This window comes from Chaetomium globosum, genomic scaffold (genome assembly GCF_000143365.1).
Source record: "Chaetomium globosum CBS 148.51 scaffold_4 genomic scaffold, whole genome shotgun sequence".
In the NCBI taxonomy this organism is placed as follows: Eukaryota; Fungi; Ascomycota; class Sordariomycetes; order Sordariales; family Chaetomiaceae; genus Chaetomium; species Chaetomium globosum.
The window spans coordinates 2,592,869-2,606,144 of record NT_165979.1 but is presented as its reverse complement, the minus strand read 5'-3'; the positions used below and the strand labels follow the sequence as shown (position 1 = coordinate 2,606,144).

General features: G+C 55.0%; 6 protein-coding genes across 6 annotated transcripts; 4 read left to right on the top strand and 2 right to left on the bottom strand.

Annotated features, from left to right (window-relative positions):
• Positions 1–423: 423 nt before the first annotated feature.
• CHGG_04575 (uncharacterized protein) lies at positions 424–2,041 on the top strand (the record flags this gene model as incomplete). Its single annotated transcript, XM_001223788.1, has 5 exons — positions 424–517; positions 594–676; positions 730–895; positions 949–1,421; positions 1,562–2,041. 5 exons carry the CDS (start codon positions 424–426, stop codon positions 2,039–2,041), a joined length of 1,296 nt encoding a protein of 431 aa, XP_001223789.1.
• Positions 2,042–2,667: 626 nt separating this feature from the next.
• On the bottom strand, positions 2,668–6,286 carry CHGG_04574 (uncharacterized protein; the record flags this gene model as incomplete). The annotated part of the gene is made up of 2 exons (XM_001223787.1): positions 2,668–6,065; positions 6,268–6,286. 2 exons carry the CDS (start codon positions 6,284–6,286, stop codon positions 2,668–2,670), a joined length of 3,417 nt encoding a protein of 1,138 aa, XP_001223788.1.
• A 927-nt stretch (positions 6,287–7,213) lies between these two features.
• CHGG_04573 (uncharacterized protein) lies at positions 7,214–7,525 on the top strand (the record flags this gene model as incomplete). The annotated part of the gene is made up of 1 exon (XM_001223786.1): positions 7,214–7,525. One exon carries the CDS (start codon positions 7,214–7,216, stop codon positions 7,523–7,525), a length of 312 nt encoding a protein of 103 aa, XP_001223787.1.
• An 835-nt stretch (positions 7,526–8,360) lies between these two features.
• On the top strand, positions 8,361–10,094 carry CHGG_04572 (uncharacterized protein; the record flags this gene model as incomplete). The annotated part of the gene is made up of 3 exons (XM_001223785.1): positions 8,361–8,620; positions 8,671–9,123; positions 9,185–10,094. 3 exons carry the CDS (start codon positions 8,361–8,363, stop codon positions 10,092–10,094), a joined length of 1,623 nt encoding a protein of 540 aa, XP_001223786.1.
• An 888-nt stretch (positions 10,095–10,982) lies between these two features.
• Positions 10,983–11,917, top strand: CHGG_04571 (uncharacterized protein; the record flags this gene model as incomplete). Its single annotated transcript, XM_001223784.1, has 2 exons — positions 10,983–11,064; positions 11,151–11,917. 2 exons carry the CDS (start codon positions 10,983–10,985, stop codon positions 11,915–11,917), a joined length of 849 nt encoding a protein of 282 aa, XP_001223785.1.
• A 990-nt stretch (positions 11,918–12,907) lies between these two features.
• On the bottom strand, positions 12,908–13,072 carry CHGG_04570 (uncharacterized protein; the record flags this gene model as incomplete). The annotated part of the gene is made up of 1 exon (XM_001223783.1): positions 12,908–13,072. One exon carries the CDS (start codon positions 13,070–13,072, stop codon positions 12,908–12,910), a length of 165 nt encoding a protein of 54 aa, XP_001223784.1.
• Positions 13,073–13,276: the final 204 nt, after the last annotated feature.

The following is a 13,276-nucleotide window of genomic DNA, read 5'->3' as shown; positions in this document are numbered from 1 at the left end:
ACTGCCATGATTGCAATGTTCCATGAGGTTATGAGAGAAGGGGTATCAAGCCGTAGAGGGCTTGGCCCCGAACTCGAAATACATATCTACGTGGTATCTTGTTCGCCTTTTTTGTCTCAAATATTGTCCTCGCTGCTGCGTTGTTTATCGAGTTTTGGGTGAACGACTGGAAAATTAATGTCATGACTGCTATAGTTACAGCGGGACTTCAGCGTCTTCCAGCCCCCATCCAAGGGTGGAAACAGCGGATGCTCCAGCACCCAAACTCATGAGTGGCAGCCTTAATAATCTCAACACCACACCTCCAAAACCGAAATAGACTTTCACGGCATATCTCAATCTAGGGGAAGGTTCTACAATTTAAAAGTCGCCTTTTAAGACCATCCAGACAAGGATTACCGAACCGTCCGCCCTACGGTCAAAATGTCGTGGTTCGAGCAGATCACGGCGAAAGCAGCGCAAATTCAAAGTTTGGAAGAGCTGGAAACGGCAGAGGCACGCGACAAGTTTGCCCAGGGTATGTTTTTAAAGGAGGAATATTATAGAGTGCTTGACTAGACAGAGGACTAGCTGCTAATAACCGCGCATCACAGGTTTACCACAGTCATTCACTCTCAGAGAACTTGCGGATGTAACAAGAGAACCCCTCAACCTAACCTCATCGGCGAAATCGAGGGTGAGCAAAGGAACTAGACCTGTGCTCAGCTCTCAGCTATTAACAAATTCTAGGATGTGAGAACGGCGCGAACTCAACTCCTATCGGTTCTTACGTGTCTACGGCGGTGCGGGGACCGTATCACCCCTGAGCTCTCCACAGACCATGACGCAGTCAAAGAACTTGCTCTCAACATCGCCAAACTCATAACCCCCGTGGTCACCCAAGACCAGTCTGAGGGTGTGTATGCTCAACCCTCACATCACTCCACCACGAGACTCACTGCTCCCCAGTTTCAAGCCAGGACCTACTCCAGACCAGTCGAACTGTCGTCGAGCAGTGCCAGACCAACGCCGGGTTGGGCATCACCGTTCTCGAAGCGCTCCTGAGGCAAACCACAAACCCAGTGAGGCTGGAAAACGAGGTCCTGTACACCCTGCTTGCCTACACAAACGAGGAGCAGAGCGGTGGAAGTCACGAAACGGAAGACATTGCGAACCGACTTCTCGAGCAACAATTCAGCGTCCCCGACAGTTCCACCGAGGAGGAGTTCCTCACCGAAACCGTCCTACAAGCCTACCTGCGCCCGCTCTTCTCCCAGTCCAAACCATCCTCCATCACAGCGTCTGGCCGGAAGGCAGAGTACACAGAAAATGCCGCCAGCAAGGGTGAGAGCATGCCCGACGAGTCTGCCGTGACCAAGCCGTGGAAGTACACCGACATGAGAAGTATCCCCGCGGTAGCATGGGCAGTGCGGGAAGCCAACGTAAGTGCACGCAATTCATATTCCAAATCTCCGACAAACTCAGCAAAGAAAAAGGGGGTATCTTCTATACACAACAGACCAGACCAAACCAAAACCAAAAACAAATAAATTAACTCCGTGCCTCCATCCCCACACCCCAGGTCCAACTCATCGCCCAACACTGGCCACTCTTCATCCCCGTGCTGCTCACCCTGGCCGACGACACCGCCACCCCGGTGCGCCGGCGCGGCCTGCTTATCCTAACCGACTTCCTCACCAAGTTCCCCGACAAGACCCTGCACGACACGGGCCTGGCCCAGGTGTTCGAAGACGCCATCTTCCCGACGTTGAGCTACCTTCCCAGTCTGACGCCCGAGGAGGGATCGGTGGAGCTCCTAGTCCCGGCATACAGCGCGCTGCTCTGCCTGGCGAAGAAGCAGCCCGCCATCGGGAAGGACGGGGTTGCCCGTGCGCCAAAGAATAGATTCCTCGACAGAATGCTCCGCGAGGGAGTGTTGGGCGGGTATTTCCACGCGAAAGACCACGTGAGAATTGTGGAGGTGCTCTGTCAACAGACCGTGGCCATCCTGGAAGAGATGGGTGTGCATGCGGTGAAGCATCTCAAGGTGAGAGTTCCCTGATATCCCCGGGCCGGAAAGCCGCGTGAAGCAAGCTCACCAAGCGCCGTAGGATCTCGTCCCGATGCTCTCGACCATCATGACCGACCCTTTCGCTCCCGTCGCTCCTGCGACGCTTCTCGCGGCTATCAAGGCGCTCCAAGCGGTGCTTACAAACTGCTGGCCGCGGATCCCCCACTCGCCATGGCAAGACGAGATTATCAACGCCCTCGTCCTCAGCTGGCTGCATCTTGCAGAGCACAGCCATGGCACGACGGCCAAAACCCACACCCACCTCCAACAGGAACTGCTCACCTCCTCCAGGGCGCTAGCAGCAGTCCTTAAGATGACCGGGGGGGAGACCGCATCGGCAATCGACCTCTCGTCACACGTTGCGCCGCTAGTGGAAAAGGACCCCCGCCTGGCAGCGCTCTTCCCTTCCAACTAACCGCCTCCTCGCCCGACCGTTCCTTCGAAGCATCAAACCCACGCGGAATATCATCGTCCCCAACCATCCCACCCGACTCGGCGCCCCACGAGCCCCGCCTCCCCAACCCGCCGCCGTTATCATCACCGCCACCACCACCACCACCACCATCATCATCCTCATCACCAGCAACAAGACCACCCGACAAAGCCGCCGGTGACTCCTAGTCCACCGGCTGCTGCTTAAACAAGCTCTTCCCGCGCAGCCACTTCCGATAGGCCTTGTACCTCTTCTTGAGCGCGTCCTCCTCCGTGACGGTCAGCGGGTTCTCCGCGACCCGCACCGTCTCGGCATACAGCGCTCTGTCATCTTCCTCCTCCCCCCCATCCCCATCATCCTCTCCCCGGCCCTCGTATTCCCGGTCCCCATTCTCACTGCCGCGACTCCTTCCGTCCTTGCCCCGAACGACCCTCCCGAAATCCACCTCCTGCCCGAGCCCTTCGTCCCTCCACTTGCCGTTTATGAAGGCGAGATACTCGGGCTCGATCTCGTCCACAGGCAGCAAGAATATATTATTACTATTATTGTTGTGGTTGCTGCTGCCGTTCGTGAAGCTACCGCCACCGCCACTACTATGATTCCCATCGACCCCGGCCCCCGCCCCCGTGGACGACGAGACGACCAGGGGGAGGCTTTGTGGATGGGCAACGTACCGCGCGTAGTCGTCGGCCTCGGCGGCGCTGACGGCCGGGTCGAGCGAGTCGCGCACCACCTGGGTAAAGGTCTGCTGGGCGGCGCGGGACTTCTCGAGTGCGGTCTGGTGCGGTTTCTTTTTCTCCTGGTCCTGGTCTCTAGACGGAGTGCGGGTGTGAGTGGACTGGTGCTGGTGGTGCTGGTGGTGATGATTGTGGTTGTTATTGTGCGTTTCCTCGATGCTAGTGTTGCGGCTGTGGGAGTTCGTGCTTTGGCGGCGTTGGTGATGATGGTGATGGTGGTGGGACTGGGTCTCGCTGGGTGTGTTTTTCTCGTGCAGCCAGCGGTGAAGCGACACGCGGCCGTTCGCAGCGGCGCTGGCAGCGCTCTGGGTTGGGCTTGCGGGTTTCTCGCTCACGGATGATGTCTCGGTGTCGTCGGCCATGCGAGCTAGGTCGTTGGGGGCGACGATGGTTACTTCTTTCTTTGCCTTCTTCTTATCATGGGCGTCGCCGTCGGCGTCGTTGCGCACGCGGAATGGGCTGAGGTCGTACCGACCGTCCTGGGTGGACTTGAATGGGATGTATTTGATGGTCGAATTCATTTTGTACGGAAACATCTTGGGGAAGGAGGAGAGGGTGGACGGGCGGTAATATTCCAACCAGTAGTCATCATAGCCAGAGATCGGCTTGCTGTCCGCGGCGGGTGGAAAGGGCGGGTACGGGGCAAGTGTGCGTTCCTTTAGAAACTCCGGGGTGTACCAGCGAATGTAGTCACGCTTCCGCTTTTCCAGCCATGTCCGGGGATCCTCGTGATGAAGGTAGTAGTCCGTAGCCAGATCCCATAGCATGGGCTGCCCCTGGGCGAAGATGTAGTTGCCCAGAAACAGATTGTAGGCTTCTTGGCGCTGACCGTCCAGGAAAGAGTTGTGGTAGTATCGCTTGAAGCTCTCGATCATGTCACGCGAGTGGCTAGTCCACTGGTTGATCTTGCGGTAGGTCTCCATGGTGTTGACCAGCTGCGACCCGCCGTACTGCACGGCAATGGTATCCCCATGATCGTGGTACATATGTGTGAACAGGTTGACGGCGTCGGTGTCGTATTCTACCGTGGTGTCCCCCAGAATACCCAGTGCGTGGAGTTGGTGGCCCAGCGCCCGCTTCCCGATGACAAATTGGGCGGCGTTTGTGCGGTCCAGGCAATCGATACAGTTTGTACGGGCCACGCCGTTCTGGGCGCGGATCGGGGAGACGTGGCCATCGCCGTTTTGGAAAAAGCCCGTGGTGCTCACGACCTCCTCGGCAATGCTCTCAAGCGTACCGATCACGTCCTGGTCGCGGCTCTTGGCAGCGCGCGACATGTCCCAGGCCCGATGGATGATTTTCTTGTCGGCTGGTAGGAACTGGTTGAGGTATGCAATGGCGCGGGTGTATTCTTCCAGGAGCTTGCTCTCGCGCGGCGTCCGCTCGCGAGCCTTGATCAGGTTCAGAACGTAGATGGGCGCGCCGTACCGCTCAAAGAGGTTGTCAAAATGTAGTGCTGCTGCCGTGTAAAAGGGATCTACCAGGTTCAGCTCTATCGGCGGTTTGGGGGTGACACCCGTGTTATCCTGCGTCCAATAAAGGGGGATGGAACCGCGATGTTGTACATATGAGGTGTATGTAGGGTTGGCAAAGAACTTGGGACCCGGCGCATGAAACGAGGTGGTCATGGCCTCGGACACAATCTGCTCCGTCTCGACGTCGTTCGCCACGTATCCCAGGTCATTAGCGCCCCTCTTCAAAAACCTAGCGCCAGCGAAATAACGGCTGCGGCGGGCGATAATTGCTATGTGGGCGGTCCTCCCGTAGACGGACACGGCGGACTGGTCAATGTAACCATGTATAATCGGGCGGCACCAGTCGAAGGGCGCGTTGAGGACCTTAGCGGCCGGCCGAAGCAGGTGGTCGTTCCAGACAAACATGGGGTTGAAGTCATCGTCAGAAGAGCAAGGGCGGCCGTTGGTCATGGCGGCTCTCTCCCTAGATATGTTGTGCTGTAGGCTGCGAGTGATATCGTAGGAGTAGCTGTAGTAGAAGGACCGGGCCAAATCGAGATGGTTGAGGATGCCTAAGAAGCGTGACTCTTCGGTGTTGCGTTGGTCTGCTTTGTAGTTGGGCGACGTTAGGGGGATGAGGTCGGTGTCGTCAATCTGGTAGACGTAGTGGCCTCCGATCATGGCGACGGTGCTCTTCTTGGTGATCAACAACATGTAATAGGGGCCTGTGAACTTGATAAAGCCCAGGATGCCCCAGGTGGTGCACCGCAGCTTTAGCCCGCCCGTCCCCTTATTGCCGTCGTCTATAGTATCGAGGAGCTGGTTCATGTCCTTCTGGGTATAGACGGTCTTGTCGTCGGTGATGCTCAGCTCCGGGGCGTCGTCGCCGTCGTTGGTGCGGTCGACTTTGAGTATGCGGTATCGTTTCTCGGTCACGTCGCCGCCGACGATATAGAAGCGGCTGGCCGTTTCGTACAAACTGAACCTGTGCATCTTGTGATTCGGCCTTGGACGCGGGCCTGCGTCATCGCCGGTGGCCCCAACACGCCCTTCATCGTCTTCATCTTCGACAGTCTCGGACAAGCCTGGCCGCGAGGCTGGGTCGGGGCTCGAGGTACGCAGGAAAGGCCGGGCAACAGCGGGTTCGTCTTCATCATTGTCGTCACCTACGCCGGCGCCCGTAGCGGTACCGGCGCGGGGAGTGGCCGAAACACCGGATGTAATGGAATCTGCATCTGTACCGGCATTGTTGTGTAGAGGAGGAAAGACGGGTTCGGGAGTGTCACACGAGTCCAACTCCGGGGCTCGCTGCGGCGGCGGGGGGTGTTGTCGGGGCGGTGTCGTTTCTGAGGCGGGGCCCGCAGCGATGATGGTGTTGACGCTGGCCAGTTCTGTTTCCCCCGTGTCAGCCATGTCGGTCTGTTGGTCCGTTGATCCCCCGGTCCACTGTTGTGCGGGTTAATCGGCCATGTGATCCGAGTGAGGTGTTGTTGTTTGGGCCTTGTTGGGAGGTAGTCACTCGAGGTACTTTGGGTGCTCAGCGCTGGCTGTTGCTGCTATGGGATATGGTGACATGGAATCTCACAATCCAACCCCACATGCGCCCCACCATCTTGAACCCGCTGTCGCACTTCTCAGAACCGTCCCTTTTTATACTAGCGTCTTGGCGTCCCGCAAAACACCTTGATCTCTGTCAGCTCTTTCAGCCCTGCCAAGGATCGGAACCAACTTCCCCCCATGTTACAATCGTCAAAATCTACAAATAGCACGTCCAGTGTCAACCCCGGCCGGGAAAAAAAAACCATGCTTGCATACTGTTATTAGAGGGCGGCCAGAACGGCGCGGGGAGAAAGTTGGACGTGTGAGTCTGAGTGGATGGTGCTTTGCCTTGTTAGGCCAAACTGGGACTGTAGTCAGCAACATTTGGGGATGGCGCCTTGATGACAAGGGACTTAAGGGAGGCTGAGGAAGCTCGGCGAGAGATAAAAGGGTAAATTGGAGTTCCAACGGGGAAATGGTTGGAATGCGGGCCCTGGCCCTCCCCAAGATCGAGGAAAGAATGCCATCCCAGCAACGTCTCTCGTTTGTTGCCTGCTGGATGCCGCTGGGATCGGTACCTGGAATTACGGGAATAGATGTCCTTGTTTGAGTAAACCTAGGTTGAGTTTGCCATTGCCGCAGTGTGGTACTGTGTTAAGTCCTTGGAATTTGCGGGCAGAGAACATAAAGTCGTGAGAATGATCGACCTTAAATGGGTGCGAATAAAAGAAAAAAGGGGCGTAACGGTTTCGTAGATAAGTCGAATTTATGCGGTTGAAGTTAGGGCCGCCCCTACGGATACCCGGTGACGAGAGCATTTTTTTCTTTTTTCTTTCACTTAAAAAAAGAAAAAAAGAAACAAAAAAGAAAAAAAAAAGAAAAAAGAAACATCCTTTCTGAAGCAAATGCGGCCTTGATCATTTTTGAAGTACACAAGTGGGCACGGGGGCGAGGAGGGTTCGGCGCCCACCGTCGCCGAGACAATAACGCGGGATACTCCATGTCGTTGAATCAGCTTCGCCATGCTATGCGCTGGTGGTTCTCAGCATCGAATCACGAAGTCAAGGTGGTTGTCTTGGCCAAGTTCCATTTCGCTCGGGCCGAGGTTATCCTCGAGAGGTGGGAGGAGGAAGATCGGGACCACCAGGGACCCATCACACGGAATCGGGCGGCTGCCATGGAGCGGTCTCCAGACGGCTCCATTGCTCAGCCGGTTCTGCAGCAGACCATCACCATCTCGCGCGACACAACGGCGGACCCGGAATCGTACCACGTCGCTGGACCAGCGACGCTGGTGGAGCGCTGGTGTTGAAATATCATCTCTTGTTCCTGCGGGATCCTAATCCGCAAGAAGGAGATCTCGTGATTGGCATTCCGGCTCTGCAGCTCTATGCATCCCAGGTCTGGGCTGTTGTGGCTAGCTAAGTGAGGATGGCCAAGGGCTCTACCCCCCTCTTTTCTTTCTCGAGATGGCCGCCTTATTCCTCAGTTGGTTAAATCTATCAATTTATAAACTACTCAATTGCTTAAAGATATCTTTCAAGTTGAGCGATAGAACTTTCTTTTTCTTTCTTTCTCTTATTTTCTCCCCTTTTCCTCTTTTTCTTTTTTCCCTTCGTTCTTTCTCTTCTCGTTTCTTTTTTCATCTTTCTTTTTTTTTTCTTTTCTTTTTCGGCTATGTAACCTTAACTAACCCAGTTCCTAGGCGCTCTGCCCTATGTCCTACCTTAGAACATCGAATGGCCGTAATCTACTATAAGCCTTCCATTGCTAAGTACACCTCAGGATGGGCATCCTCTTGTTGGCTGTTGAATCGCTAACTGCAAGGGACTCTGGGAGATGAGATTGAGGACTGTGCGGCGTACCCACTGTTTACATCCATGTCGGCAACCGCATTTAGTCGAGAAAGCAACGAATCACTTCGTTCAGGCAGCCTGTTTTCCTGTGGCTCCTTGGTCTTAAATTCCGAGTCGACTCGGCCACCCAATCCGAGCGTGTCCTTTCCATTGGCTTTCGCCCGGTTTGATCTGGGGGCTGAGGTTTCATTAGTCATCCGCTCATCAGCTTGCTTGGATAAAAACGCCCACACAAGCTTGGCGATCTGAGCCGCCGGTCAGCCGCTGGAGTTCATACTTACTCCAACAATCATGGCATCTGCAGCCGCGGAACCCAATAGGGTGTGGCTGGACGGAGTGGCGGGCTCCTTGGGGCAAATTCGGGTCGCGAACCTGACATCGGCGCAATGTGTCGGCATCACCACCGTCGTCGTCCTCGTGTCGCTCCTATTTAGGTTCGCGTCACCTCAGATCGACCCTCGTGAGCCTCCGGCTGTGAAACCAAGCATTCCGGTTGTGGGCCATATCGTGGGGCTGGTCCGGCACGGTGTGGACTATTTCGAAGCGCTTCGGTATGCTAGCTCAACCCCCAAACCAGCAAGCGGTGACTAACTGGTAGCAGGAAGTCACAAAGGAAGCCGGTGGCTGCTGCGACGCTGCCTATGCTCAATGGGAAAGTCTACGTGTTATGGGATACACCAATGATACACTCCGCCATGCGTCACAAGAACTTGACCTTTGACGTGCTGGCCATGGAGTTTGCCCAACGCGTCTTTGGTCTGTCTAATCTAGCGATGGAGAAGCTTTGGGGTCCGGACCACGACATCGAAACGTCAGCTGCCGGAATCACGATGCAGCGTATCAAAGCCGCTATGCAGGGCCAGTACTTGCACCGTATGAACGTCACAGCCCTCGATTATATCGCCGACCACCTGAACGACATGGATTCGGACGGCTTGAAGATCGACAACTTGTACAAGTGGCTGTTGTATTTCATGACTACGGCGACCTCTGAGGGTCTCTACGGCAAAGACAATCCCATTCGCCAGGATCCTTCGCTGGTCGATGCGCTGTGGTAAGCTGATCCTATTCTCTTCATGACTAAAACTTGGGAGTGCTAAGCTGCCGTGTGATAGGGAATTCGAGGGCAATATGCAACCGCTTTTCCTTGGCATCATACCAAAGCTGATCGCCCGCAAAGCATACGTGAACCGTGAGAAGGTCATGGCAGCTTTGGTACCCTGGTATATGAGCAAGAAGGACGAAGCGCCCGACACCGCCGAGGTCCTCAAAGTTCGGGCCCGCACAGCTCGGGAGTTTGGCTTTCCGGAAGAGGAGATTGGAAGGCTAGAGATGGCGCTGCTCTTTGTCGCCACCACCAACACCATTCCCACTCTGTACTGGTTCGTCACCAACGTGTGGCTACGACCGGACGTAGTCGAGGAGATCCGGCGCGAAACACTATCACTTGTCAAGCTGAGCAACCGCGAAGGCGGACAGCGCCGTCTGGCCACGTTGGATATCTCACAGCTGGAAGGCCACGCGCCGGTGCTGGTCAGCTGCTATCGCGAATCCATCAGACTCGGCAACCAGTCCATCGGGACCCGGCGCGTCGTTCACGATACCGTGCTCACTGATTCAGTGGGAAATCAACATCTTTTCAAAGCCGGCGTGGACGTGATGTGGTCCGTCAAGGCCATGCATCACTCAGGGGATGTCTGGGGCCAAGACCCGCTGGAGTTTGATGCTAGGCGATTCAAGGAGCAGGATAAGTTCGATCGTGCGAAGAAGCAATCCTATATTCCTTTCGGGGGCGGCAAACATTTGTGCCCGGGGCGCAACTTCGCCTTCGCCGAGAATCTCGGCTTCGTGGCCGCCTTGGTGATAGGCTTCGAGCTGCAGGGTCTGGACGAGGCGAACGTCAGATTGGGGATGTCGACCATAGGGGAAGCTGTTGCTAAGCCTCCCGGGGATGCGCGAGGAGGCGCCGTGGTGATCAAGCGGAGGCAAGGATGGGAGGATGTCGACTGGAAATTTACTTGTTGATGGGAGGCTGCAAGGAATGCTGCCGCCTTTTGTATTTTGGCATGAACACGACAACTAAACATGTCAGCCTGGGGTCTTTTGAAATGACTAGACATTTGTAAGTTTTTCAGCGGCGGGAGTCCAAGATACTCACAACAATACAAGCTCGGGACGAAATTATGAATGGTCAGCAATCCTAATGATTAACCCTGACACTGTCAATGAGAGCCGGGAGAAACGTCATGGATGCTATATACAGCCATAAGAGGACTGATTGCTCTCTACGCTTGTAGTATACAAGGGCGGAGAACGTGGCGTTTCGGCCTAATACCATTCCGTCATCTGTACCTGCATGCGTACTCGGCTGCCTCCCACGCTCCTCGAACCTATCGGGTGCCAGCTCCATGGAATTGTCCATCCGATCCCGCTTTCGGAGTCCGATACCAAACGGCGAGGAAAGTGCAGGGCCCACTTCTCATTGCTCCGGATGTCTCCAAATGGATTCCGATGGTGTCGGCTCGTTGGGTAGGTAGGTACCTAGCAATGCTCGTAGCTCTTTCCGTATCGCAACTTCCCGTAGCCAATATTCGAAAGGTTTACATGTGCTTACCAAGCCGTCCCGTACCATGTGGGTTAATAGCTCCCGTCGTTCTTTCTGATTTTTTTCCTAAAATTATTTTGTGATGAAGCAAACGTCAACGCAAACTCGGACTGGAATTCAATCTTGAATTGAAGCCGACGGAATAATTAGGATTCTAATAATCCGTGCTTACTCGAGCTTCCTTCCCAGAATTCCAACCTTCCAGCAGCTCTCGGAATTGCCGGATCGAGGTCGCACTGATTTTTGGGACACCTACAATCGAACCCAAGCCAGCGTTAGAACTTAGAGCAGACAGTCACACCGTCAACATGGCAGGCGAATCAAAGAAAATCCGAGTGCTTGGCCTCCACGGCATGGGAACAAGCGGCCACATTTTCAAGACACAGACGGGTGCGTTCCTCCTAACCCATGGGCCATCATTGCTGGCCTTGCTCCCATCACCCAATTCAAAGAACTCGCTAACCCACCACCCCCAGCCGCCTTCCGCAGCAAACTCGCTCCCGACTCCAACTTCACCTTCGAATTCCTAGACGCGCCCTTCAGCGCCGCCCCGGCCCCAGCCACCGACGTCTTCTTCACATCCAACCACCTCACGTGGTGGGAATCCCCCTCAGTCGACCACATCCGCCGAGCCCACGCCTTCCTCGACAACTACCTCGAGAAGCACGGGCCCTTCGACATCCTCATGGGCTTCTCGCAGGGCTGCGCGCTCATCGGCAGCTACCTGCTCTACCACGCGCGCACCACACGCTGGGGGCCGGTCCCCTTCAAAGCCGCCGTCTTCATTTGCGGCGGCCTGCCGCTGCCCGCTCTGGCCGACCTCGATGTCGAGGTCTCGCAGCGGGCCGAGCGGCTCAACCAGATGACGAGCGACCTGCTACGGCAGCGAACCGGATCGCTGGCCGCGATGGCGGGGAATCCGGAGCTGATACAGCACGGCGTGGGCATGTGGGATAATGTGGCCGACCTGCTGCATGACCCGGAGGAGATCCCTGACGAGGGGGACGTGTTTGGGCTCGACTACACCACCATGCCCACAGACCTGCGCATCCGGATCCCCACGGTGCATATCTCGGGCGGCAAGGACCCGCGGTGGCCCGCCAGTTGGCAGCTGGCGTACTTCTGTGACAAGAGGAAGATGTACGACCACGGCGGCGGGCACGAGATTCCCAGAACGACCGTGGTGTCAAATAAGATTGCTGGGTTGGTGGAGGAACTGGCCAAGGAGATACAGAGCGACTAAGAAGTGTACTGTGTAAGGGCGACCCTCGCTGAGTTAACGGCGTCGGGTTGTTTTGAGGGTTAGAAGGGGACAAGACGACGTTAATAAAAGAGATGGCAGTAAATTTTGCCAGAGGTAGATCCTAGACTTTGAAGGAATTCTATACTTCCCATCTCCCATGTCCATTGGCGATTTGAGAGATCCTGTAAGATTTATATCAGTCTCTTAAAACTGAGCCCCCTGTGACTTGTCTGATACCCATAGTAATATTTTTATTGAAGACTTGACGATGTAAGTAGTTAGCGACCTTTTTGTATAGTAGGGCTAAAAGAACGAGAAAAAAATAAGAAGAGAAAAAGAAGCAAAAGGCAGAGAAAAAGAGAGAAGGAGGAAAGAGAGTATCATTGAGGATAGGGGAGTTGAGCAGCGCTCGTTTGCACGTACAATTAGTATATAGTATAGGCCAGGTACCTTAGCTAGGTAGACATTATAGATAAGTCAATAGGTAGTTATTAGGGACTAAACCTTATAAAAAGTATAATAATTTCAATTATAGAGCAGATAAACCTTATAAGCACCATTACCTTGCCTTCGATTGACTGCCCAACTAGCCATAGCAATACCTACAAATCACGAGTTTCTTCTCATCATCTCCTAAGCGGCCGACCCCTAGATTCTTCTTCCCAGAACTCATCCTCGCTACCTTCCATCTCATCATCATCTTCGAGCGCGCTACTGACCCGTGTTCTTTTCTTGGGACTCTTGTTCCTACTCTGCAAGCTGTTCGTATTGCGTGGCCTAAACTCGGCTAGGTACTGGTCTCCCGACATCTCGCGCACTGTCTGGTCGAGAGTGTGGGTTCGCACCACTAGCAGATTGCGCACCAAGGGGCCCGGAAGGATGAAGGTACATCGCGCAAAGATCGCCCAAGCGAAACGCGCTAAGAGAAACTCGACCGCGACCTCCTTCAATGGCTGCAGCTCTACGTTGAGGTAGAGGGTTGGAAGCTCATCACTGGGGCTCCCAGACGAGACGTGGCTGACCCACGCCCCTTTCTTGGGCACCCAGGAAGAAACGTCGTGCATCGAAGAGCGCGTGTATATCAGAGCGGAGCAGCACAACATCCAGCGGGTCGTCGGTCGTGACGCAGTCACTCCAGAGGGCGTAACGGAACATGGCGTTATCGGCAAACCAGGAAAACTCGGTTCGCGGAATGAGAAGTGCGCTCTCTATAACCAGTGAATGATTCGTCAGCCGACAGGAGATGTCGCGTGCCAGGACTATGTTAGCGAAACCTGCTTCCCGAGCCTGATGGGCTGTTGCTTTAGGAATAATCAAGCTGGGATGGAGCCAAGAAGGGGGGAGATTATCGTGGGGAAA